The sequence below is a fragment of the Excalfactoria chinensis genome, chromosome 8 (genome assembly GCF_039878825.1).
Source record: "Excalfactoria chinensis isolate bCotChi1 chromosome 8, bCotChi1.hap2, whole genome shotgun sequence".
NCBI lineage: Eukaryota > Metazoa > Chordata > Aves > Galliformes > Phasianidae > Excalfactoria > Excalfactoria chinensis.
In genome coordinates, this window is record NC_092832.1 from 13,673,905 (window position 1) to 13,699,804 (window position 25,900).

A 25,900-nucleotide genomic window follows, 5' to 3' on the forward strand; every position below is an offset into this window, starting at 1 on the left:
CACCAACCCTGTGACAATATTTGAAGCTGAATCATTTCGGAAACAAACACAGCTACTTTATCATTCCCATCTCATTTTCTCCCTCTCGTTCACACACAATTTCTGTCTAGATGCCAGCAATTACAGCAGACCTCAGTAACGGCTCTTAAAAATTGGTCATTTCAGAGCTAGACTAATCCCATTTCCCTGTCCAAAGGCATTTGGGGGCTTTTTCAAAAGGCTTTCTACAGCACCCAGAGTAGCTGTGCTGCAGTTGGGTTGGTGACTCGTAGAGGCACTCAGGAGTGTCCCTTTACCTCCAGCTGTGGTGGGAGTCACTCTCCAAGACCACCAAGTTGGATGCTGCTCTCACTCCCCATTGTGTCCTTTACTCAATCTTGCAGATCTGGTGCCAGGGACAGAATACGGCATTGGGATTTCAGCTGTGATGGACAGCCAGCAGAGCGTGCCAGCGACCATGAATGCCAGGACTGGTGAGTCTAGCCCCATCACTTTTGGCCTCAGAATACAGTCAGATCCTATGGCCCTCCAGCTCCTACAACATCCATAGGACAATCCATGCATGGGAACAAATATCTGTAATATCCAACCCACAGAGCTTGATAGCCCCCGGGACCTCCTGGTGACTGCTTCCACGGAGACATCCATCTCACTGTCCTGGACCAAAGCCATGGGTCCCATTGACCACTACCGTGTCACCTTCACCCCGGCCTCAGGGATGGCCTCTGAGGTGACAGTGTCCCGTAATGAGTCACAGCTCACCCTCTCTGAGCTGGAGCCAGGGACAGAGTATACCATCTCCATCATTGCTGAAAGGGGACGTCAGCAGAGCCTGGAGGCCACTGTGGATGCTTTCACAGGTAAAGAAAACCAAGTGGAGATGGGGCCAAGCACAGGGCACTACCCCATTACCAATTCCCCACCACCAGAACTCATGAGACAGGGATGGGGATGAGAGCTTGGGAACAATCCATCCACATCAGAGCAGGTCCATAAACCTGAGAAGGGTGATGGCCCTACCAGTGTGGGTATCCTGCCCCTCTGGATGGTGGCACTGAACATGTCTTCTTGGCTGAAAAATTCCATAAGAAGGAAGAAGGGAAGCCTCTGTAGGAAAACGTGCTGTTCTCTGTGGTCTGAGCTGGCAGAAAGGAGAATCCAGGCCTTGAGGGGCCTCAGAACTACCTCTGGGATGAAAAAAAAAACATGGTTGAGAAGTACAGACAGCTCATCCCAATTGTATCAGATTGTCCCCTCCACCCATCATAAGGGGCTGGGATTGAATATGTCTGCAGTCAGAAATGAGGAAAACACCATTTCCCCTTTCCAGTTCTGCCTCTTGATTCCAGCACAGATTCAGGCCAATGGAGCACCTGCATGTGGGGAGCTTTGCCACCCCCCTTATATCCCCTATATTCCAATGCACAATGCTGGATACGAGCAAGATGCTGGGAGCTGCAGACTGCATGGGGCTGCATCTCCCCTCTATGGCTTTCAGGAGTCCGGCCCATCACACAGCTGCACTTCTCCCAGCTGACATCCTCAAGTGTGAACATCACGTGGAGTGATCCATCCCCACCTGCAGACCACCTCGTCCTCACCTACAGCCCCCGGGATGAGGAGGCAGCACAGCAGCTGGCACTTGATGGCACCCGCAGGCATGCCAGCCTGACGGGTCTGCGGCCATCCACTGAGTACCTGGTGTCCCTGGTGGCTGTCCATGGTGCAGTCAGCTCTGAACCCGTCACAGGCTCCATCACAACAGGTACCCACTGGGTGTGAGACCCTGCCAAGAAGGTGGGTGGAGGGAGGGGGTGTGGACCTGCCTCTCACAGCTGTGCTTCCTGCTCCATCTCACCAGGGATGGATGCACCAAAGGACCTCAGAGCGAGCAACATCACCCAGGACTCCATAGTCATCTACTGGAGCCCTCCTGTTGCTCCTTTTGATCACTACAGAATATCCTATCGTGCTGCTGAAGGTAAGGGGTCAGACAGTGTGCAAAGTCTCTCCTAGCTATGCTGTACCCCAGGGTGCACATGGGGCTGGTCCTAAGTTAAGCAGAGGACTTCAACAGTGTCCCAACAGCTTCAGCCCATTTCGCTCTTACTTTTCCCTTTTGGAAAATGTGGTGCAAGAGCAGCTGCTGGGGTTGGGGAGCAGGGGCAAAGGTCAGTCCCACACCACTGCATGACCCAAATTACAACCAGCACAACTAGCCCTGCTCTCCACCTGTACCCTCCTCTCCAACCCTTGAGCCCAATTTTTGCCAATGATGATGGAAGGACCAAGTCAGTAGAATGATGGACACCCTGGGTTGTGGCACTGCCATCCCCCCCAGGCAAACTCTGCACCTAGGGTCAGGGCCAGACATGTCATCAAAGCTCTTGTCTCTGTCCCTGCAGGGAGGACAGACAGCACAGCCATCGGCAGTGATGCCACTGAGTACACCATCCGCCTTCTGCAGCCTGCCACCAAGTATGAGATTGGAGTGAAGAGTGTGAGGGGCCGGGAGGAGAGTGAGGTGGCCTCCATCACCACATACACAGGTGGGAAAGGGCTCCCAGTGGCAGGAAGTGATCAAACTGGGCCATGACCTGTCCTGGGGCAGGGCTGGCAGCCCATCTTGTTTCTGGCAATCAGACAGCCAAGAGCGTGCTGAACCTAATGGCATCCTGAGGTGAGCTTGAGATGATGAATGAGACTCACAAGGACCCACTGGGGACTTTCAAAGTATGTCTAAGGAAAACCTTTCCTGTATATGCACGGCTTGTCATGGAGGGAGTGACAAATCTGTGTACCAGTCACAGGGAGGGCAGAGATGTGATGCTGGGCAACCATAACAACCTTTCCTAAAGGAAGTACAGGCTTCCAAAAATAATTCTTAGGGAAATATGTGTCAGAGTCCTGAAACAAACAGCATCTGTTGCAAGAATAAAACCCTCTGCTATCCCTGGACTCCTCAAAACCTAAAAAACCTTAGCTTCTCAGACTGTGTATCGGGAAAACAGTGGAAGGCAAACCCAGATAATGGAGCAATGCAAGCTACAACATGCTGCTCACCAGCTAGGACAGTAATATCTCCTCTGTAGGTAAATGTGTGCCTGGAAAGAGAGCCAGGGCCAGAAGAAGTCCTTCCAGCTCCTAGTCCAGAGTCTCTTAATGCACCTTACCCTCCAAATCTGTCCCCTGTGCAGCCATGGATGCCCCGCTGGGTGTCACCGCCACCAACATCACCCCCACCGAGGCACTGCTGCAGTGGAACCCACCGCTGATGGATGTGGAAAACTACGTCCTCGTCCTCACCCACCACGCAGGTGTGCCAAAACCCCTCACCCCTCTGCTGCAAGATTTGCTAGGGCTCCATCTCAGCTCACCTCTACCTCTCCCCCACCCCAAACCTGGGATCGTGGTGGTTTTCTTTCATGGAGGGAGCAGTAAAGGAGCCTGTGCCTTGGCAGAACAGTAGCTGGTGGGTGGTGGAGCTATACCCCATCCTCAGGCACTGGCTCATCCCACGGCTGGGCCCCATGGCATGTACCACTACCCAGCCTCATAGCATCTACCCTAACTCATGTTTTGGCTAACAGTTGCAGGAGAAACAATTCTGGTGGATGGAATCAACCAGGAGTACCAGCTGACCAACCTTCAGCCCAGCACTACTTATACGGTCACCATGTATGCCACCAACGGGCCCCTCACCAGCCAGACCATCAGCACCAACTTCACAACCCGTATGTACAGTTCTGCTCCTACATGACCCTAACCATCCATCCACCCCAGGAAAAGACAGAAAGGCTGATGCTAAGTTCTTGTTCCAAACATACTGATGTAGATATGGCCACATGCTAAAAGGACACCCAAATACCAGTGCTAGGCAAGGCACAACATGAGAACAGAATTACCATTACTGCATGCATTAACCATCATTTTCACTCCTCCAACACCTACCGACATCTTTCTTTGGTTTCCTTTGGGTTCAGTTTCCTGAGAAGATTCTTGACCAGGTCTTCTTTCCCATGGCCATAGTCTGGCTCTGGAACAGGCCACCAAAGTGGGTTGTGGAGTCTCCTTCTCTGGAGATACTCACATCTGCCTGGAAACTTTCCTGGTTGACCTATTGTAGCAAACCTGCTTTAGCACAGGGTTAGACTAGATAATCTCCAGTGGTCCCTTCCAACCCCATGACTGTGATTCCAAGGAGAGTGACAGACCCCATTCCACATGCATTCCAGAGAGCATGCACTGGAGGGCACTAAGAGGGTTTGCATAGCTCTGTTCAAGGCTGGGAACAGGCAATCAGAGCTGGAAATGGGATGAGGATGGACTTAAGGCTACAGCAGGGGGTTGTAGGGTTGGATACCAGTCCAGCTAGTCAGGGAGCAGCTTAGAGAAGAAGCAGTGGTTGTGTGTGAGGACATGCCTTCCCTTGTGCCTATCCACCTTGCAGTTTTGGATCCTCCAACAAACCTGACTGCGAGCGAGGTCACCCGACGGAGTGCACTGCTCTCCTGGGTGCCTCCCGTGGGAGACATTGAGAACTACATCCTGACCTACAGATCAACTGACGGAAGTCGCAAGGTGAGTCCTCAAGGGAAAAGAGGTTCACTGAATCCAGCAATCACTCAGTCATGGAGGAATGAGCAGAAGAAGCCCATAAAACCAATAGAATGATACTCATTAGGCCAAGGATACCAGAAGGGCACATTACACTCTCCAGTAAACTTAACTTAGATAAACAATTGGGAAAAGCAGAAAAGGACTGCCTAGGGCAAAATCTGCAAGTCTGGGCAAAGAGAGAATGCCTGGGAACAGACAAAATTCACAACTCATGAAACACAAGCAAGTTGAGGCAGGAGAAAATTTTCCAGCAAGTGGAGATGTTAGAAAGGTGATTTGCCCTCCCTGCAAAGAGGAGGGTAGGCACAGACAGCTAATTAATCCCTCAGTACAGTATATCTGATTATTTAACAAGTGTGTCCATATCTGTCTGTCTGGAGGAACTGCTACAAACACTATCAGAAGCATGTCACTGTAAATCATCTCATTTCCTGGTGCAAGTAACTTGCAGCTGCTGGAGGATAACAGCATTGCAGAGGTGTTCAATATAATGCTCTGTGGCATTGGCTGATGACCAGAAAAATTAACATGACAGGGATTGATGGAGCCAAAGCTGGCTGATAACCAGGCTTGGCCAGCCCTGCTCCTTGCAATGCTCAGGAAATCTGTCACGCCCCACTCTGAAGGCAAGCAGATCCTAGCAGTGTCAGTAAATAGTGCACTAAACCTCCATTTAAACCTCCAGTGTCCAAAGCAGTGAGATCTTACCTGTACTATCCCAAAGCTGGACTTCACACTGACTTAGCCCAGAGCTGTAAGCAGCTATGCTGCACTCTCATCCAAGGGCTGCGGTAGTTTGTGGCTTCCCTTCCCTCTTCGTTTGCTCTTTAGGCCACCCATTCTTTTTCTCATCTGTTGCTTGTGGTGTCTACCCATGTACAGGAGCTGATTGTGGATGCTGAGGACACATGGATCCGCCTGGAGGGTCTTTCTGAGACCACCGAGTACACCGTGCACCTGCAGGCTGCCCACAATGCCATGCGGAGCGGCTTCATCTCCACCACCTTCACCACAAGTGAGAACCCACACCTGGTAGGCCAGGCAAAGATGATGCCCTTGTCCCTGTAAAGAAATTCCCTCCATCTGCACTGCCAGTTCAGTGCAGAGAGTTTTCTTTGAGTTTGCTGTGGATACAATTCCCCATCCTGGTTACATGCAAAGGTTCCTTCACCTGCTTTCAAGAGATAACAGAAACTATTTACACCAACAGAAAAAGAAAAGGCTTATTTATTTTTTTACAGATGAGGTACTCTAGTTTTTTCTCATCTCTTATCTGGGTGCATTACGTCAGTGCATTTCCAGCAGGTGATGGAAAAAATGTGTGCAATCTTCAAGGCTGCTAAGGAGTCAGGGACAAAGCATCTCATAGCTGGCTTCTCAGAGAGGAGAATGCAGGGCAAACCCACTCACACCAGGTAATGAGAGCATCACTTCAGTTAAACAAAAATTGTGGCTCCTTGACTGCATTAAACACCATTGCAAGCTGATGCAGCATCTCAACAGAAGTTTAACTCACCTCAAGGTAGGCATTAGCAGGAAACCAATTTCTCCCAACCGACCCCACCTAAAGGAGAAAGAAAAAGAAGAAAGAAAGAAAAAAAATAGGCTTAATTTAAAATGTTTTGCTTCTTTGTGCTCTCAGTACACATCTCAGGGTTCTTCCATTCCCTCTGACACATTAATAGCTCTGTCTCTTTGTTTCATGTTTGCATAAGGTTCTTAGGGAGTTGTATACAGATGGGACAAAAGGAAGAAACAGATACGGTATTTATAATTTATAGTGGTTTGAAATGTCTTTCAAGGTCTGCTTGGTTCTTTAAGATATGAATATGAATTAAGAAACAACTAATCTGTACGGAGCCCAGGGGAGCCTGGAGTAGATGCCTTTGAAGTAATTTACATTGTTGAATGGTACAAAATGTAAACACTGTCTCACCAGAACTTCTGCAGAGAGAGGAAGAAGTAGGGGATCTTCAGTATATATAAAAAGTGACAACTTGACAATTTTGGGTCTTCAGGTCAAAAGGGTTGGGGAAACAATGGGAGCACTCCCTGTCCTGCCACTCCTATGGGGCTATGCAGTACGGATAGATGAATATGGCACATCCTTCGTAGTCTCCCAAGGTCTTCTTTCAAACTGCCCTTGAAAGCCAATATGCACCTTACCTTCTTTGTACTCAGTCATTTGAGCAATAGGGCTGAAAAATGCAATTCTCCTTTCCACTAAATGAGAAAGAAAATGAACCCCGTCCTGCTGAGATCTCATAGTTGGGGCTCTCTCCAACTCCAGCCTCCAAATGAGGTGTCTCCATTGTAGGACACATGGAGCACAGCCACAGGCCTCACCTTGCCCATCTCCAACATCTGACATGACCCAATTCCTGCTCCATTTGCTCAACTGCAAATCTGATGTCATTTACAAGAACATGGGTCAGGAGAACTCCCCTGGAAACAGTAAAGTCATAGAACCTACTTAGAGTTGGCAATCCTAAGAGGAGAACAGGTTTTTGGCATTCTCACAGCTGTCCAAATATGCCAGCGACAGCTTAAACCCCAGGGTTACAGAAACGATGCGGAAAGATGATCAAAGGCATGACATTCCTCATCACTCACCACAGTGTTACCACGCATCTTTTCAATGTAGGATGTGTGGGAATTGATTAATGTGTGCTCAGATTTACTCCATTGCATTCTATGATGTTGTCAACAGATGCAGTCACCACTGCCTTGCAGAACTCAGGACACAAAAACACAGCTAGATCCTTGCTGGACTGTAACTATCAGGGCCCGAGGTACATGGAAAAGCTGTTTGCCTGCCCCAGATTTGATCATTGCTTTTTTTCTTTCGTAGGTGGCCGTGTCTTTGCCAACCCTCAGGACTGTGCCCAGCACTTGATGAACGGAGACACACTGAGTGGTGTCTACACCATCTCCATCAATGGAGACCTCAGCCAGCGGGTGCAGGTGTTCTGTGACATGAACACAGACGGCGGAGGCTGGATTGTGAGTTGCTGTGGCACACCTTGACCCCAACAAAGCTCCAGGAGCAGTCACATAGCACTGAGGCCCTCTCCAAGGGGACAGCAACCCCCTGAGCCATGCAACTCCCTGCCCAGCTTACACAATGGCAGTTTCCCTGCACATTGTCCCCATTACTGAGGAATCCCATCTCATACTGACAGCAAAACCAAGCTCCACGCCAGCTTAATGTTGCTCGCCTCATTTCCCACACCACAGGGAATGGCCCACACTCCAGTAATAATAGTTACACTTGGAGAAATGGCCTTTGATTTATTTGACGTGTTTGCAAGTGCTTTTGGAGAGAAAGATCTGCGAGTAAATTTGAAGCTGATTTATTGTTCTAGAAATAAAATTAATGTCTACCAGCTTTCATAGGGAATGATTCACACTGGCTGCAATAGGAGGGTGTCAGGCATCACCCAGATTGAATCTGCACTGGAGCATTTTAGAGGCAAATCCCTGTTTTGCTATTGAATTGAACCATCACCACTTGTCTTTACTTAGATGGACTGGCCACTGAGGGAAACAGTGCTCTGGCACTTGGATTGTTTTTGTCTCAAATATTCACTTGCATGTATTATATAAAGCCCCAATAGATGTATAGTCCAAACAAGAAGAAAAAAAGAAGAAGTTGTTTTTCCTTAAATGCTTAGCTCTAGCACAGCTATATTTTCAGCCAAGAATTTTTCCTCCATCTCACTCTGCTTCAAAGCATCCCATTGGGTATCACAAAAGAGCCAAGCAAACACAGAATCATGCTAGAAAACTGGAGAAACCACACCGGGTATAGCATAAAGTCTGAAGGCTGAGTCTTTCCCCCTCAGTCTATTATAACTTTGCTGCCCGCATCTCCTAACTTGTCTTCAGCTGATTCATCCACACCTGAACCAATGGCATGGCTGCAATTAATGTTAACCAGATGGACATTGCCATTTTCTCCACTGAAAGGCACTATGACAGGGCAGAGTATTCTCCTGGCTGTGTGTCCCAAAGCCTGACCAGGTCATCCATTTCTCACAGATTGTCCCTTGGTTTCCCCCAATGCAGGTCTTCCAAAGGCGGCAGAATGGGCTGACTGACTTCTTTCGAAAATGGGCAGATTACCGGGTTGGCTTTGGGAACTTGGAGGATGAGTTTTGGTTGGGTAAGACCTTCATTGTTGATCTTGTACCAAAGTGTCAAACCTAAGCTCCTCTCCTCTGCAGTCTCTCCAGGCTGTTTTACTTCCTTTGTTCATTCCCTGCCCTTTGCATTTGGAATTCACACTTCTAAGTGATATAAAAGCACATCATGAAGTTCCCCAGTTTGCTGCTCCCAAGCTGGGGACTTTCATGGACCAGCATCTTCCCTTGGATGACTGAAGGTGTTGGTGAACAATACAGTTAACAGCACAACTTCTCAAGCACCTCTCCTGGCCTTAGTCAGCAAGCCAGTTGCCCAAAACAGGAAAGAGGTGAGGGTAGACCTATCAAAGCTCTGAAATAGAGCATTCTCCAAGTGTAAACCAATGCTAGCAATGCTAGCAAACCATATTTTGACTCATAAACAGCTTAATGGCAGAAGTCAATGATGGGTGTGCAACATGGGAAGAACCAGAGCTCCACAGATGATCATTCCCAGCTTTGGCAACTCAGAGTGAGTCTGAGACTCAAACTCACCTCTTGGAACCACGGGGAGGTGAAACTTGAGTGTAGTCAGAAAGCTTAGACCCCATCAGTGTCAGCAGAGATAAGGCTTAACCACAACCTGCCCTCTACTGCCTCATCTTGCTTTCATTTCCCAGAAACACTTTACTTACCCAGAGCTCTCTGTTCTGCCTATGTAGCAGATCCATGTGCGGCATCTCACCAGGTATCTTGTTGCTTGTGTCCCCAGGCTTGGACAACATCCACAAGATCACATCGCAGGGACGTTACGAGCTGCGCATAGACATGAGGGATGGTCAGGAAGCAGCATACGCCTACTATGACAAATTCTCTGTCGGTGACTCCCGGAGCCTCTACAAGCTCCGGATAGGAGACTACAATGGCACTTCTGGTACAGCCTCAGGGCTAGCTGAGGACTTCCCCAGTAGGGAAATGCTGGGACTGGTCAGTCTGAAGGTGTAAAGGAAATCCCAACATCAAAGCTTGCATTTCTGGAGGGGCAAGATGCAAGCCTTCGGGACCTTTCTGCCTTCCTGCAGTTCACTGTGCAAAGCAGGCTGATAAATTCCACTAGGGACTGAGGGAATTTTCCATCAGGGATAATATATTAAATATCAGAGTCGTTGCTGTTCAGATAATCAGGTCATCCACCAGAGGTGTCATCTCAATGAACATCACCGCAGCCCACTATTGATGCTGTGCTGCAGGGTGTGTTTATCACCCTCCTACAGCAATGGAAAAATCTGAAATACTCTGCAGAACTTTGCCCCATACAGACCCAAAGGTAGCCACTTTTGTAAGGACACGGGCACACCTGTTGGCTCAGCTGACACAGCAACATTGAGCTTTGACCACCGTGTGAGGAAGGAAGGAGAACATGGGGGTCTCTGCCCCAAGTAGGGGATAAGGGTACAGCTGCAGCCCCTCTAGCTGGGGTTGAAGTGTCCAGTGACTGCAAACCTTCACAAACACCCCTCTGTGTGTCAGTATTGTTTAAAGCATTCAATGCACAGTTTGGGAAGAAAAGCAGTCCCAGATTGCATAGTTCTCTGCCTTCCATTTCTGCAGCAGCATTTGTGCAGCACTCTTCTTTCCTCCAAAGGGAGTTTCTCTCCCCTTAGTAAGGAGAGGAGAGCAGACTGGTGGGTTTGGTGGAATAAGACGTAACATTTCTTCCAAAAGGGTCAGAAAGACATTTTCTCCCTCTTATCCAGAAGGAGAAAAGAAGGGCAAGCATTTTGGTTCAAGAGGAAAGCACTTGGCTTCCTCAAGAATGGGCATGTCCCTTTGGTTAGCAAGAGGGAAGGAGGGAGGGAAATTCCTGAAGGTATGCAGCTGATCCAGACTCCAAGAAATCAGAGCTTTAGCTCATTTCTGAAACACTGAAATTCAGATCCAAATACAGACAGCTACTTTATCATCCAAACCCTAAGATTTCCTATGGTCTGTTCTGATCCAAAACCAACAGCAGAGGACCTCAGATGAATCCACCATGAGTAATCCCAGTTAACACTATTCCCACACCATCCCACCAGCCTTCAGCTATTTGAGCTGTTGACTGACAGGCTACCACACACACCAGAATTTCCTCGTGAAAGGCCAGATGGCTTGAACATTGAAGCACACAAGCCAGAAGCGGGCTTGTTGGTCCATCCCCCCTTAACAACGTGTCTTTCCACAGGGGATTCCCTCACCTATCACCAGGGACGCCCCTTCTCCACCAAGGACAGGGACAACGACGTGGCCGTGACCAACTGTGCCATGTCCTACAAGGGGGCCTGGTGGTATAAGAACTGCCACCGGACCAACCTCAACGGCAAGTATGGAGAGTCCCGGCACAGTCAGGTAAGGGCAGAACTGGGCTGAGACCCTTCAGCATTTCTTCAGGCTGTGGCTGGGGTTGCATAGTCTGGTCACTGGGGTCACTGATATTGGCTGCCCTGGTCATTTGCCATGGTGCTCTTGTAGGTTACAATATAAAATATATCCACCAAATCTCATCAGGAGCCTTTGGGCAGTGGGAAAAAAACAAGCAAGTCAGTGCAGCAGAAGAGTTTCTTGCTCTCCCTGTAGCAGGCTTTTTCCTTTGGTTTCTTTATGCAACCAAGCCTGTTTCCTTCCTCTCACGCTTTCATTTTGTGTGTGTGTGCCTTTCTTTACCCCAAACCTTCACCCTTTACCTCTTTCTCCCTCCAGGGAATTAACTGGTACCATTGGAAAGGCCACGAGTTCTCCATCCCCTTTGTGGAAATGAAGATGCGACCTTACAACCACCGTAACATCTCTGGGAGGAAGCGACGGTCCCTACAGCTCTGAGCCAGCAGAACTCCCCTCCCACCACCTGACCTTTTCTGTCATTTGTTTGTATTTTATAAAATGAAATGGGAAAACAAACAAACAAACAAAAATACTCCTCCTCTGAGATAGCAACCTGCCCCTCACAAGTCCTGGAGGGAACCACAGCACAAGCAAAGGCTGTGGGGAAAGAAAGACCTCATTGCTTTGCATCTGTCCCAGAGAAATACCAGATTTCCAGACTCCCTACACCCATACTCTGGCCCTTAACATGAAAAGAAGGAGAAAGAGACAGACAGATTTTTTGATATTTTTGTTAAAAGACATAGAAATCCCCAGCAAACCCTTTCCAACACTTTTGTTACAGGGTTGGTGGCAGAAGCCTTCCCAGCAGGGACCTTTGTGCCATCATTTCTAGCCCAAGGCACAGCCAGGGACACCTGGCCTCCTCCCCATCCCTGTCCTTTCTCAGCAGGGAGGCCCTGAGCCCCCACAGACACCATCCCTCTGCAAGCAAACTATCACACTTCAAGTCCACAGCAATGTGTTTGGGTTACGCTGAGTTTGAGAGAAAAGCAGAAGGTGATAGATTGAGGGGAAGAAAAAGATCATTTCTTTCAGTCTTGAAGTCATCATTAGGGTCTGTTTCTTCTGCTACTTCTTTATGCCACCATGATGTCATTCACAGAGGTCGCTGGTCCCAAACCAAAGAGCCACAGAGAAGGACCAACAACCAAAAACACCATCACACAGCCAGAGCTCAGCCTGAAGCCAGCAGTTGTGTCATGCCATGTCCGGGGACCTGCACATGATGAAGGGAAGACGAGTGCACGCTGAGAAAAGCCCATTGCCTTGCCTCTGCACCACCCCTCCATGCTTCCATCACAAGAGGGACCCAAATCTCAGTGCCTTGGTATCACCATCTTTCTCATGGGAAATAACTGCTTCCCTCCTCAAGAGAAGGCTTGACCCATTTAGATTTTGGAGCACCTGGAGACCCTTGAAAGAACAGACATATTCACTCTTCGCATCCTTAACCTCTCTCATTTTAAGGAAGATGGACACCTCAGGAAGCCTTTGTTGTCATTGCTGCCACCTGCACAGAGCCCCAGTGGTCATTACCATGGACCCACTGCTCTGCAGAGGCTCTGCTCAATGCTACGCTTTGTCACCCACGTGTCCCAGGACAATGCAGCCCATCACTGGATGCACAGCCAAGGCAGAATTACAAATGCTAAACACTGCTTTTTGATTTTACCATACTGAAGCTGCTTTGTCTCAGGAAACATCTTCCAGATGGCAACATAAAGGCATCCTTACAGTAGCTTATAATTCAGGCCAGTGTCTCTTTCGTGGTCACGCTCCTTGATTTGCTGACATTACTCACCACCCTGCAGAGCTGAAGGAGGGCATTAAGCATGAACTCAGCCCCTTTGTCCATGCTGGGCACACAACCTCAGCTGGCCCCGAGGTCAGGATTAGACATGGGGTCCAGCCCCAAGGAGGGCAGCTCGCATCCTGCTGTCACAAATCAGATTTTAATCAGTTCTCACCAAGTGAGTCCAACAGCCAGGGCACAGGCCAGGCAGGAGGCTATACATGTTGAGATCTCTGCAGCATCACTGACGGCAATATCTCAATCCACCCACATAGCCTGCCCCATTAAATATCCCCAATAGCAGCAGGTAGAACTGATTAAAACTGAGGAGGCCTTCTGCTAGACCAGCACAGTAACATTTTTCCCACCACCGAGTTTATAGGTAAGAAGTGCCCTAAATAAAGTGCTATAGTACAGCAGTTACAGCTAGGAGCAGAGGTTGGTGGTGGATGGTGTTCATCTCCTGTTCAGGATGGGGCTGTTTGCTTTTCCACCCAAGTGCAACAAAGGGATGGCAGTGAAAAAAAATGGTAACTCAGCCCTGGCTATCAAGAGGAAGGCAAGAAACCTGTTTTTGTAAGCACAAAACAAACATCAAAAAAACAAAAATCAAAAAAAGAAACCAACCTTGCTTTTCCAGGAGGCTCCAAAGAAGATCCTCAAAGAAGCTGGTTGTTCTCCCAGTAGGTGTTCTGACGTGCATCCCTCCATCTCTGCTCACATCCATCATCCTGTGGTCCTGCGGCTGGGATGGGAAGGCCTGGCCAACACAGCTCTGTTGTCAAGTTTGAAGGACACCCCTGGGGACAATATTTAACCTTCCAGTGAAACAAAATGAGTTCTTTCAGGAAAAGAAAAGGGTTGTTACAAGCCAGAAAGCCTGGCTTCTTCCCAGTTCTCCTTCCAGTGTCACCTGCTCTGCTTCCTTCCACCACTGTCCTGATGGATAAGAGCCCCTTTACCTGAACACTGCTGGTGTCACATCCTGAAGCCCACAGCACCAGCAGCACATCAGTCCTTCACCCTGCAGAAAGCCACATGCCCCCAGCACCTCCACAGCCTTCCAAAGACACCTCTTGTTTCTACACCCAAAACACCAGAAGGAAACACCAAGGGACCCTCTCAGCTCTTTCCCAATGTGGTTATCCCTCTGTTTCTGTTCCTACCTGACATCCACCTTTCCACCACACACTGCTTTGCTGTATGACCAAAGAAAAGAAGGCCTGAAAGGAAGATCTGTATTCAGAGAAGTGACCTTTAGGGCAGCATTTACAGAAGAATAATGGAGTGGAGGCTTCCCCAAAGATAGCTGGACTTTGGCAGGAGGATGCTGCAAGAGCATCAAAGCTGCACAAAGACTGGGGAGAAGCCTTCACCTCTGCTCCTCCTCTTTGTGCTGCTTTACTGTGTGCATCATAAAGCACAGTGCAAGCCTAAATGCACTCTCAGCTCCTTCCTGATGTGATATTCACACCATGTGAGGCAGAGGTTCAGGCAGCCTGCAGAAGTGCAGCATGAGCCCCAGCACCTTCCCAGCACCTCACCTCCACACCAGCCAGGTTCCCTTTTCCAGATCCCAGCACATCACACCATGGGGTGACCACACACCTCCAAGCAACACCCAGTAGCCTTTCATCCCTCATTCTCACCAAAGGCTTTGCTCCAGGACCAAGCCCAGCCCCATTTCTACCAACCAACTACTTGCAGTTGGGCCACCAAATCCAACTAAGCCCACATGGATGGGTGGCATCTCCCTGCCCAGCCCAGAGCTCTGCAGGTGTCAGAGGTTTGCCGGAGGGATGGTGAAAAGGGGACAGAACCAACCAAGCAAAAAGCAGCTCCTCGTGTACAGGTGTTACACTGCAATTGTGTTTATTCCTTTAGAAACTAAAAACCAAACAACACAGAAAGGGGACAGAAGAACAGAGGCAACGAAACCCTTTGGAGAGATTTTGATGAACCAAACACAGCCCAGTGCAGCCAAATGAGGGGAAGATAAAAGCAGATAAATGCATAAAGAGAGAAGATAAATAATATAAATAAATAATATATTAAACAACCTTTCCCCACCCCATAATGAAAACGTAGCTGGGAGAATGGGATCGACGCTTGTTAACCATTGTTAACTAGTATTTTTAGTCTTGACCGCTCTTAGGCTATGTATAGTTCCTTTTTTTAATGCATTTTCTATACATTAATAAAAGATACCAAACGAGTGAGCTGTGTGCCTGTCTGGGAAGAAAAAGGGAAGAAAGAATGAGAGGTGATGGCCTTATGTTGTTCCAGGGAAGGTTCAGGTTGGATATTAGGAAAAACCCATCCAAAGAAGTGGTGATGCAGTAGCACAGGCTGCCCTCAGAGTGATGGGGTCACCATCCCTGGAGGTGCTCTGGACCAAAGAGATGTGGCACTGAGGGATGTGGGCATGGTAGGGTGGGTTGGGGTTGGACATGGGGATCTTACAGATCTTCTGCAATCTGAGTGGTTTCATGATTCTGTGATTCGAGGGCTGAAGCTCCATTGCAAAGCAGCCTCCCTCCACCAGCACCCTCTTAGCAGAACGTGCTCCTGGTAAAACAAAACACAACACGGGTTGAGCAAAACCTCCAGGAAAAAGTGGAAATCTCAGAGTACAGGAAGCCTCCCTTCATTCCATATGCAGGCTTTATTTAGATCTCACATCTTAAATTCTCATGTTCACCGTGCAGCCAGCCAGAATGAGAAAGCCCTGCAGAAGCCCTTCTGCCAGACTGCTAAATTTAATGCTGGAGAGACAAAACCAGGGGAATTTGCTTTGAGGTGGTTTCTATGTTTCTGTTTCTTACTCCAATTCGAGAGAAAAAAAGGGAACTGCAGAGCATGGGGCACGTCTGCAGCCTCACTGCTGTGGGGAGAGGACAGCAAAGCCTGGAGCTCAGCCACTGGCACTGAGTGACCCCTGTGCCAATGAGTAACATCAGCTCCAATTTGCACCAAGGCTTCTGGAGACGTATGAGGTGGAGGACATCCCAGTCTTCATCATGGTGCCCATTTAGTGGGGACGGCAGTGATCACTGTGGGTGACACTCAGAGGTGTCCTATCATCTGTGCTGCTAAAGCTGTCTGTGCTTTGCGTCTCAGCAACCCAACCTTGTGGGTGCCATGTATGACCCCTAGGTGAGGCCAATGCTCCTCCAACGCATTTCAGACTGGATGAGGAGGGAGCCAGGCTGCCATAAGCCCTTTCCCAAATGCCCCATGCTCCTCCTTCAGCCCATGGCAGTCCTGAATCCCACCACACCAACCCCATCACCCACCACTGGTGCCTACCCAGCCTATCACCTCACTGCCTCTGCACAACACATGTTTTGCATGGTGCATGCACTCACTGCATGCAGTGGTGATACAAAGTCCAGCACATTCTAGACAGGGCCACATGTGGTAAGATGTCCCGTTCCCAATCTCTCCAAGAAGCATAAATCCCAGGCTTTGCACAGCAGCCCCTTTCCTCCTGAGACCGAGCTCCAGCCAAGTATTGTGCTGCCCGCCACCCCATATGCACTTTGTACCCAAATATTTCATCAGAGCCCTTTTACCAAAGTCCCTTTCTTGCATGAGTGATGCTTGGGAACTTTGTCCCACCAACAAACATCAGGAGGGCACACAAGGGTTCTGGGCCAGCCTGTAGGCACTGGCCCCAAGACTGGCACTTGAGCAGCAGCAGCTTTAACCCCCTGTCTCAAAACCCCATTGCCATCCCCCTTTCTCTGCCTTCAAGTTTAGAGGGTGGGAAAGCACTAAGAGACCTGCAGAGAAAGTTCCAAGCTTCCTGAGCTCAGGGTGCCCACCTCCCTCCCATGATGATACTTTGCAGAACATGATATTTCCTTACAGCGCTGTTCCTAATGTTTGTTTTTTGCTTTTTATTCCCCCTCGTAAGCCTGAATGTGCTCATCATCCATTTAAAACCCTCGTTCCCCTTTTTATCTCTCTGACTCCCGTAGCTACAAGCATTACCACATAATTATGCAAGGCATTAAAAAAATATATCTCTTTTAATCAAATCCAAATGCACGGCTTTTGACTTTCATCGATCCATTATCCCCCTTTGCAGGACTGGGAGCAAGGTGAGGGCAGCCCATGGGCTGTTCCCTTTCCCACCTATACATACACACAGTGCCACTTCCAACCCATTTGAGCAGTTTTCCTTGACAAAAGCATAGAGGATATACACAGTAATCGAGGCAGAGATACTGAAGCTGCATCCACCTGCCTGCCCACAGACCCCAGCACCATGCAAAGCTTTGAGCATCACCAAAGAAAGGCACCTGCCGTCCCTTGAGAGGGTCAGGGAGAGGTGAGACACCCACAGGAGAAAGGCCTTTGGCTGCTTGTCCTCTTTCCCCCCTCCAACGATTTGCATCTTGCTTTCATTTCCCCCTGCCCCAGCTGCACGGTCCCCATACAGCAGAGCTGCGGGGCAGCATCGGGCCCCAAACACTGAGGTCCTACACTGCTCTGAAGCTTGGTGCTGAATGCGAGATGGTAAAAGCATTCATTAAAAAAGGAAAGAAAGAAAGAAAATGGTGCCTGCTATTTGTTAAAGTAATGGCATTGCCCTGCCCTGCCCTGCTGCTGCTCTGCTGGGATCAGCTTTGGGGTGCTGACACTGAGGGGGGCCCGATGCTCAGCTGTGGCAGAGGGATGGAGTGCAATGTAGAGGGCTGTGCCCCTGCTCCCACCATTAGGAGCGCATTTTTACCCCCCCAAAAAAAGCCATCTTGGCAGCTCTCAGCATCAGGCAGAAACCAGGTGTTCAGAGCAGCGTGAGATTAGAAAAAAACAACAGCACCACCACAACAGAATCCAAGCAGCCCAACCACACCTCCACTCCAAGCCATTAACCCCTGGGACTCTGCTTTGCAGAGAACAATCCCAACAGACAGCAAGCCAGGTCGGATACAGCCCTTGGGTAGGAAGTCCTATGTCCCAGCATTGCTCAGCCCCATGCACATGAAGGATGCTGGACACCACATTTTGGTGCTGGGGGAGGGGTACCCCACTGCCCAATCTCCATGCTGGGGCACCACCTTGTCCCCAGGCTGCTCCCCACACAGCTCCTGCATGTGGTTCCGCTCTCCCCACCTCCTGCTGCCATGGGATTTCCTCAGGAAGGAGCTCCTGCTCACATACACAAAGCAACCACCAATTGTTTGGAGTGTCCCAAACAAATCCTCCTTTTTATAGGGGGTGCTCAGCCTGCCAGCCCCGCACAGCGCAGGAGCAGCATCCCCATCACTGCGGGTGTAGAACGGAGCCACAGGCACTGCTGGGGGCACAGCTCCCTGGCATACAGGTGGAACCCAACACACTGTGGGCCATTTTGCCCCCAGAGAACTGCCCTCAGGGGGAGGAAAGCCTGACCTCAAGACAAACCCAAGGCATCTCTATGCCCACCACCTGGCCCCAAGTATCACCCACTCCATCCTCCTCCTGAGCTCTGCTCCAAAGCCGGAAAGGCGACTGCTGCTGCTCAAATAAATACCAGGGGCAGCTATTTTTATCCAGCAAGCGACCGGGCAGCTTTATTTTTAGCATTTAAACTGCAGCCTCCTTTTCCTTTTTTCTTCTTCTCCTTTTTTTTTTTTTTTCTCCTTTCCTTTAGCTGGAAGGGGGAGAAGGAGGGAAAATGCAGAAGCATCAGGGAAAAATGAGAGGAATGTTTCCCTGCGAGCAGAGTTTTCCATTGCTTACTTTGAGCTGGGCCGCTGTGTGCAAACAGAGCAAAGGGGAAGGTGTGCCTGTGAGCAGCAGCTCTGCTCTGCGCTGGATGGGGGGAAACAGGGGAATTTTGCTGCAGTGAGGCTGCGAGGGGGGGGTTGAGGGTGCAAGGATGTGGGTTCCAAACACAACGTCCCGGGGGATTGCGTGTTTTGGGTTAAAAATAGGCCGTGTGCTGCAGATCCCATGGGTCCCATGGGATGCAGAGCCCTGCTTGTGGAGCACCGATGCGTTACAGCAGTGTTTGCTCCACCAGTCACTGCAGTGTTTCCCAAAACGTTCAGTTCTGGTTCCGGCTTTAAAAGGATTCTCACTCACGTCTCTGTGGGCTCCTCGGTCCATGCTGGAGGCCCAGGAGGAGGAAAAAAAGCTGTGTAATCCGGAGCAGGAGTGATTCATCGGCCTCTGAGTCACAGCTTCCTCTGACTTGGTGCTCCTTCTGGAAAACAAAGCACCCAAAGAGTTCCATACAAGCAGGCAGCAGAGGCCACATCTTGCCCAAGAGCAGAGACATCAGTCACCAGCTCCATCACATCCCCTCAGCGTGGTCACTGTCACACCCTCATTGCTCCCATCCCCGGCACTCGTGCTTGCTGAGTCAGAATAGCCCCGCAGCTTCATTAATAGGGAACTGGGGAGGCTGAATGAAACTAACAGGTGACAGGTTCAAAACCCCAATATTTGGATGTTTGGTGTTTTTTTTTAACACCATACATAGCCAAGCTGTGGGACTCTTTGCTGCGGGGTTATGTGTTAGGAGGGATTTATGTTCTTGTAATGCATCTGTTATGGACCACCATTGGAAAGAGGATACGAGGCTGGACAGAGCTGAGAATGTTGCACTCATATATCCCTGCGAGTTGTAAAACCATTCAGGCTGGAAAAGAGCTCAAAGATCATCTAAGCCAACCTGCCTCCAATACTGCCCACTAAACCATGTTCCTAAGTACCACATCTCCATGCTTTGATGGCACCTCCAGGGACAGTGATCCCACCCCCTTCCTGGGCAGCTGTGCCACCGCATCACTGCTCTTTTGGAGAAGAAATTGTTCCCAATATCCAACCCGAACCTTCGCTGGCAAAACTGGTGACCTGGCCATGCTCACCCCCGAGGCCGCTAAAATTGGCCACTTCCAGTTAAGGAGGATCAAACAGGCCCGGGGTTTGCTCTGCTTGCTCTGGCCAGGACAGCCTTAGCTGTGTGTTCTTCCAGTCACAGCATGCCCACCCGGGCACTGGGCTGCGATGGATCCCGGTTACACCTCGTGTGCAGATAAAAGAGAAACGGGAAGGAAAGCCTAAACCGGGACGGCTGGGGGTGTTCGAAACTGAGCAGGAATCGCGTCTGGAAATCACCGAACCCTCCGAGCACCGCCCTGCAGAGAAGCCGCCTCCTCCGCAGCCCGTCCCGTCTAAAGGCAGCCCTCTCTAGTTCCTGCCCGCCGTGCCCCGCACTGTTAGCTCGCCTCCCCTCGGGCCGTCCGCCCCGTCCCCTCAGCTCCTCCTCTAGGGCTCGGGCGCGCCGCCAGCACCGGGGCGGAGCGGGGTGAGCCCCGCTGGGGCCGGGCCGGGGGCGGAGGCTGCGGGGCGGGCGGCCCATTCCGTCGGCGCGGCGGGACGAGGTAGGTGCGGGCCGGCAGCGTGCGGAGCCCCTCCGGGAACCGCCTGCGGGGAGCCCAGGTGCTGGGTGGGGGTGAGAGGCTTTGGGGTGACCGCGGCTCCCACCTCGGAAGGGACGGTCTCACGGACGCAGGAGATGCCGTCGCGTCCCCCGGTTGGCAGCAGGGCTCCAGGGCTGAGCCAGGTGGAGCCGCTCTTGCAGGGCTCCCGGTGACACTGGTGTAGGCACGGAGGGGGTCTCGTGGCCGCTGTGGCGCAGTGCCGGGCGAGGTCCGTGCTGTGCTTCGTGCAGCTCAGCCCGTGCTTTCACTTTAACCCCGTTAGCAGCAGCCGCGTCAGGAGCGCTCACGCCTGGCCGAAGCCGGCTGCTTGGGGGCGCGGGGCGAAGTTCTGCTCCGTGCGGCGGCTCTCGGCACAAGTTTGCTTTGCAGCGTATAAACGGGGCGGATGACGGCGGGGCTGCTGCTGCTACTGCTGCTGCTGCTCACCACTTCCAGGTCTGCGACGGCTCGAGCTTCACCCCGCTGCCTTCCAATCTGCAGGTGCAAACAGGGAAAACTGGCTGTGTTCCGCATGCGTACCCGGCTGCGTCACTGAGCTCACAGGCTCCAGGGGACCTGGGACACACCGCACCTTGGCTTGGTGCACGGTGACTCCCAGCCCTTGGCCTTGTTTGCAGGGGCCCTGCAGTTCCTTGCACGGCTGTGGTTGCTGTGCCACGGATGTGGGCAAGCTAGCGCTGCCAGACTGTGTGTGCTGGGTTCCCTGTGCCCAGCCTGGGCCCCCCAGCTTGCTTTCTACCCGCTGTAACACAGCAGATGCTCCTTCCCTTAAAACCAGTTTGCTTTTAGCCGAGGTGGATTACAGGATGCAGTGCTGGGCACCCACCTTCAATAACCCCAACAGGAGAGGCACAGACATCAGCTCCAAACCCCACTGCAGGACCTCCTGAGCCAGTTCTCCTGTCAGCCTCCTCCTGATACACTGCCAGCACTTCCCCAGCACAAAGAGCGCATTTAACAGCCCTCCCAGACACTGCCCTGTCTCCAAGTGCCTCCTGGCCCACTTGATGGTTCTTGGCCCAGAAACTCACCGACCTCCCACTGGCAGCTCCGTGTGCGCTCACACCCATCCTGGATCACAGCTTGGACGTGGCTCTGCCCCTCCATCCTCCTTCAAAGGGAGATGCTGAAGCACCAAACAGGGCACTTTCCTAAAAAGCAGTGAGAAGGAAGGGCTGCGTGCAGGAAGGCAGGCGCTTGAGCGAGCAATGTGTGGCCTCAGCTAACCCCAGCGCTCTCAGGCTCAACAAGGCACCCGTTTTCCTGCTCTCCCCTCTCCTATTTGTTTGTTTAGTAACAGAAGAACCCCTTCATGTAGAGCACAGGCATCTCTTCATCCACAACACAAAAGGCGATGCACGCACCAAAAAGCAAAGGCGTTTGAAAAGCAGCAGTGCTACAAGGCAGCCTGGGTGCCGTGCTGGGTGCCATGCCTCTGCCTGCCCTGCTCTGCAAGGATATGCATCAGCCCTTGATTCTGCTGTCCCACACTGCAGGGTAGGGGTCCCAGCTGCCAGCCTCCCCCTGCAGACTAAACAGCCAACACAGGCTTCTTCCCCTCATTCAGATCCATTTTCAAATGGAAACATTTCAAAGGACTCTGCTTTTCTTTCTTCTTTCTTTTTTTCTTTTGCACTGCAAACAATTAATTACGAACTTAAAAGGAAGTCCCAACCCTCCTTCCCTCCCCTGAAGTTTACAGGCAGTAAACATGAAGCGGCTCAGGGCAGGAGTAAAACTGAACATCCTGTTTTGTCTGAAATTGAGGCCGTTGTTGTTTCGCTTTTTGCTTTTTAAGAAGCTTTTTGGAATGAAGGGCATCGTAGGATCTCAGTGCTCCTGCCTGGATAGCGAGCTGTCAGGATATTTATGGATAAATGGCAAACCTGCTTCAGGCAGACGATTCAGGCCAAGGGAAAGCTGCTGTGTTTATTTGTACGGCCATTTAACCTTAAGACATCTGCACTAAAAATGGCCTCGGAGAGGAGGAAATCTGGGACAAAGCTCAATGAAGTGCTCTCTGCTTTCCTCCGTGCTCTTTGCTTGCAGTGCAGCGGGCAGCAGAAAGCACCATGGGCACCCAGGAGCTTTCTCTTACCCCCTCCTGGGAACAAAGCTCTCTTTAAATCCCCTTTTACTGCGCACAAAGTAGACGATAGAGCAACAACAGGATTTTCGTCTCTGAGCTGCCATTTGGAGCCTGCTCACCACGCTGCTGCTTCCTCTTGGCAGGTTGTAGGTGCTGTGCTTCAGGCTCTTATGGTTTCCTCTTTTGGATCAGATAGCTTTGGTGGTTGTTAGGTGGGCTGGGAGTGCGTGCACCCAAAGTGCTGCAGGAACCCAAACGCTTGGTGCAGGGGTATCTGGAGATAGCAGGTGTCACTGCAGCGATAAAGGCAATTCAGAGCAGGGAAGGGCAGGACAGTAGAGACGGAGGTTTCAGCTTGGGGCCCTTCATGCTGCTCCATAGAGGAGGAGAACCAGCAGTTCAGATGCCAGTTGGCTCTGATTAGCATTTCTCTCCTTCGCCTTAGGTCTGGCTGTTGGTGAAGGTGAGCAGCTCCTCTAGGACACCTTTGTGCGCGTGTCTGAGCTGCTACCACGTGGAAATCTTAGTTTTCCTTTTGCTGTGCCTCAGCTTCCCCTTTGGTGCATTGTAGGGGTTTCAATATTCCCTTGACAGGCTGTGGGGCTGGACTCCCAAAGGCAAAAGCAAAGCAAAGAGACACCGATGTAATAAAACGCCAAATGAGGGTGAAACATGCTCTCTGAGCCTCACGTTGCTCCTGCTGACTTTCCACCAGTGTGATCCATAACTCAGTGATTCTCTGCTCTAAACCTCCAGGAGCTCTGCCTGGCCCCAGAGGGAGAGTAGAAGCAGCAGCTCCCTTATCCTGCCCGCCTCTATTGCAGGAGGGCTTCCCCAAAAACCTGGGGCTCAGCAGCACCTCTCCCTCCTTGAGGGGGAGGAAAACCTCACATCATGCCACAAAAATGCTCCTCAGCCTTGCCCAAGCCTTGGAGCAATTCCCAGGTGAGTCATGGAGACTTCTCAGTGCAGGCACTGCAGACAGCCCCCGGGGGGCATGAGGCTGCTTTCTGGGGACCAGAGTTCACCCACGCTGAGCCACGGGTGATCTGCTTGGGTCCCGCAGGCTCTCACCCACCTGACTGCAGCTGCATAGTGCAATTTCTGGCTGGACTCTGTGGGCACAGACCTCTTGCCCTGCAGAGACTTTGGCTGTGCTGGCAGCTCTGAGGAAAAGAAAAACATGCCGATGGCACAGGCACCTGATCTGAGTCATTTCTTGTCTCTGCAGGCACCACCCAGAGCTGCTCGTGGAGCCCGTTAGCTCCTCACAGGAGTCAAACATATCCTGAAGAGCCATAAAAAAGGAATCCTGCCCAGGAGCCAGCATGGAGCAGAAGATCAGCTCGTTCTTTAATTCCATCTTGGAACTTGTCCGCACCAAGCACAAGGAGGGTGTCTTCAACACCGTCTGCCTCGCGGTGCTGTTGGGCCTGCCCTTCGTCGTCCTCATCGCATCCATCTTCATCTGCTGCCACTGCTGCTTCTCCCACTGGAGGAAGAGGAAGAGGGAAGGCCCCAGCAGCAACGGGCAGCTGCAGGCTGAGAGGAACAAGAAAAAGAAGAAGAAGAAGAAGAAGGATGAGGAGGACCTGTGGATCTCGGCTCAGCCCAAGCTGCTCTTGCTGGACAAGAGGCCATCTCTGCCTATCTAGCAACCAGCTCTGATGTCTCCAGTCCTTCCAGCTGTGCTACAAGGAGATGGCCATACTGCTGCCACTTTATGGTGACTTTGAGAAGAGGCTGAGCACATTAGCGGGGTATCAAAGAGCCAGAACAGAGCAAGGCTTGTAGATATGGGTTTATGCCCCCCACCAAGGTGAAACCCTCTGCAAAGGACATACAGCCTGCTGAGCCACCATGGGGCCATGCTCACTCTTACCTTGGAGATGCAAGGCAAACCAAGTGCAGCATTACAGTACAGTGCAGACATCCTGGCCCTCCAGCCCCAAAACCAAAAGCAATATGAGTTTCACAGGATGCACTCAGCCCAACCTCAGAAACCTCAAGTCCCAACCTAAGGCAGCAAAGCAGAAGGCCATGCTGCCACTCAGCCCAGAGGCAGGAAGGAGCCAGGAAGTTGCAAGACCGGCCCTTTTGCACCAGCACCTAAAACGTTCCTTAAAAGACTTGTTTCGTACAGACTTGCTTTTAAAGAGCCCACCATATTGCAGCAAAGGCTGCATCACCTCTATGCTACTGCAAGAGCGGAGACGTAAGCTGACGCTGTGTCATGGCTTAGCTATGGCCATTAGTGTTATTTATTGAGTGACTACTAAAGAGCAGGACCAAAGGCCCCTCTGTTACAGGGCTTGGTGCACTGAATTGCTATTGGAGCAGCAGATACTTTCCCAGCACAGTCCTCCCCAGGCCACACATCGGGGGCACGCACAGACCCACCAGCACACACCACTGCCAGCTGCTGCATGGCCATCAGCACAGCTGGATCTGGGACTGGACCCTGCACTCATTTCCCTCTCTATCTCCATCACCCTCATTTCTCTGCCTGGCAAAGCCACCAGCTCATGACAGTTCCTTGTGCCACCCATCCCTGTTTGTGCAGCTCCAGCAGGGTGGTGATGCTGACATCACACCACGGGGCTTGGCTCCATTTGGCTGCACTGGTGACAGCCTGAAGGCTTCTCACCACACAAGGGCTTTAAATTGCCCCCATATGTGCCTTATTTTCCACTTTCCTTTGTGACCATTGAAATAAACGACTCCCTCCTCCTCCTCCAAAACAGGAAACCATGTATAATGGTAGAAAGCCTTTAAGCTTTGTCACACGTACACCCATCCTCCACCCAGGTACTTTCTGGCCAAACCATGCACTGAACCACTGCATCGAGTCAACAGCAAAAGAGATGTGCCTGTCAACGGGGTGACAGCCAGCTGAGCACGAAGGCAAAAGCAGCACGGTATGGAAACACGGCTGCACTCCCCCTGCATTGCCTCCTCACAACTGCGCTTCAGTATCAGCCTTTTCCTAAAGAGTCCATGCAACAGGAGGGGGAAAAAAAACACCCACAAAACCATACATTTTCCCGGATTATTATTGGGTTTTGTACAAATATAAATGACTCTAAAACTGCAAACAAACGCCGTGCCTCTAGCTGTTGTGTTTATTTTCATGGGGAAATTGTTCTTGTATCTGTTCCCTGGCCCCAGATAAGACACGCTGGGAGGGCTTAGTGGTCAGATGTGCTGTGCCTCTCTGCTTGCAGACAGCTGTGCGGCTCCAAGTTCTCTTAAAGAAACAGCTTAACTTAATCAAATTTATTGGCCTCGTCTTGTTAATGAACACAGTCAAGCTCCTCTCCCCAAAGGCAAAAAGCGTCGGGAAGAAGAAAAGTAGCATTTCAGGCTGCAGGGAAGGGTTCTTTTTTCTCTGCGACACGGGGTGAAACCC

The 25,900-nt window shown here is 50.8% G+C and overlaps 2 protein-coding genes and 1 long non-coding RNA gene across 5 annotated transcripts in view; 2 read left to right on the top strand and 1 right to left on the bottom strand.

Annotated features, from left to right (window-relative positions):
- The window catches only part of TNR (tenascin R), a 50,391-nt gene extending 35,216 nt beyond the window's left edge, over positions 1–15,175 (top strand). For both annotated transcript variants that reach the window (XM_072343901.1, XM_072343899.1), the window contains 14 exons: positions 384–473; positions 597–860; positions 1,499–1,765; positions 1,862–1,981; positions 2,406–2,549; positions 3,198–3,317; positions 3,591–3,734; positions 4,451–4,581; positions 5,503–5,635; positions 7,472–7,623; positions 8,689–8,785; positions 9,517–9,678; positions 10,969–11,132; positions 11,484–15,175. In XM_072343901.1, coding sequence (XP_072200002.1) covers positions 384–473; positions 597–860; positions 1,499–1,765; positions 1,862–1,981; positions 2,406–2,549; positions 3,198–3,317; positions 3,591–3,734; positions 4,451–4,581; positions 5,503–5,635; positions 7,472–7,623; positions 8,689–8,785; positions 9,517–9,678; positions 10,969–11,132; positions 11,484–11,603 — 2,108 coding nt within the window. In that variant the 3' untranslated portion in view covers positions 11,604–15,175. The remainder of the gene's footprint in view (positions 1–383; positions 474–596; positions 861–1,498; positions 1,766–1,861; positions 1,982–2,405; positions 2,550–3,197; positions 3,318–3,590; positions 3,735–4,450; positions 4,582–5,502; positions 5,636–7,471; positions 7,624–8,688; positions 8,786–9,516; positions 9,679–10,968; positions 11,133–11,483) is intronic.
- A 133-nt stretch (positions 15,176–15,308) lies between these two features.
- On the bottom strand, positions 15,309–21,669 carry LOC140255887 (uncharacterized). Of its 2 annotated transcripts, none has more exons than XR_011904589.1 (4): positions 21,438–21,669; positions 20,446–20,876; positions 19,039–19,159; positions 15,309–15,528 (listed from the first exon to the last, which is right to left on the bottom strand). It is a non-coding gene; the product is annotated as an uncharacterized lncRNA (long non-coding RNA). The 2 variants fall into 2 exon arrangements; XR_011904590.1 differs by having other exon boundaries at positions 21,434–21,669.
- Positions 20,176–25,763, top strand: KIAA0040 (KIAA0040 ortholog). Its single transcript, XM_072343902.1, has 2 exons — positions 20,176–20,342; positions 23,723–25,763. The coding sequence occupies exon 2, from the start codon at positions 23,820–23,822 to the stop codon at positions 24,144–24,146; it is 327 nt and encodes a 108-aa protein (XP_072200003.1). The 5' UTR covers positions 20,176–20,342; positions 23,723–23,819; the 3' UTR covers positions 24,147–25,763.
- The last annotated feature ends 137 nt before the right edge of the window (positions 25,764–25,900 follow it).

Bases quoted from the DNA above. Each gene is read 5' to 3' on its own strand.
- KIAA0040 (XM_072343902.1), top strand. From the start codon at position 23,820: ATGGAGCAGAAGATCAGCTCGTTCTTTAATTCCATCTTGGAACTTGTC.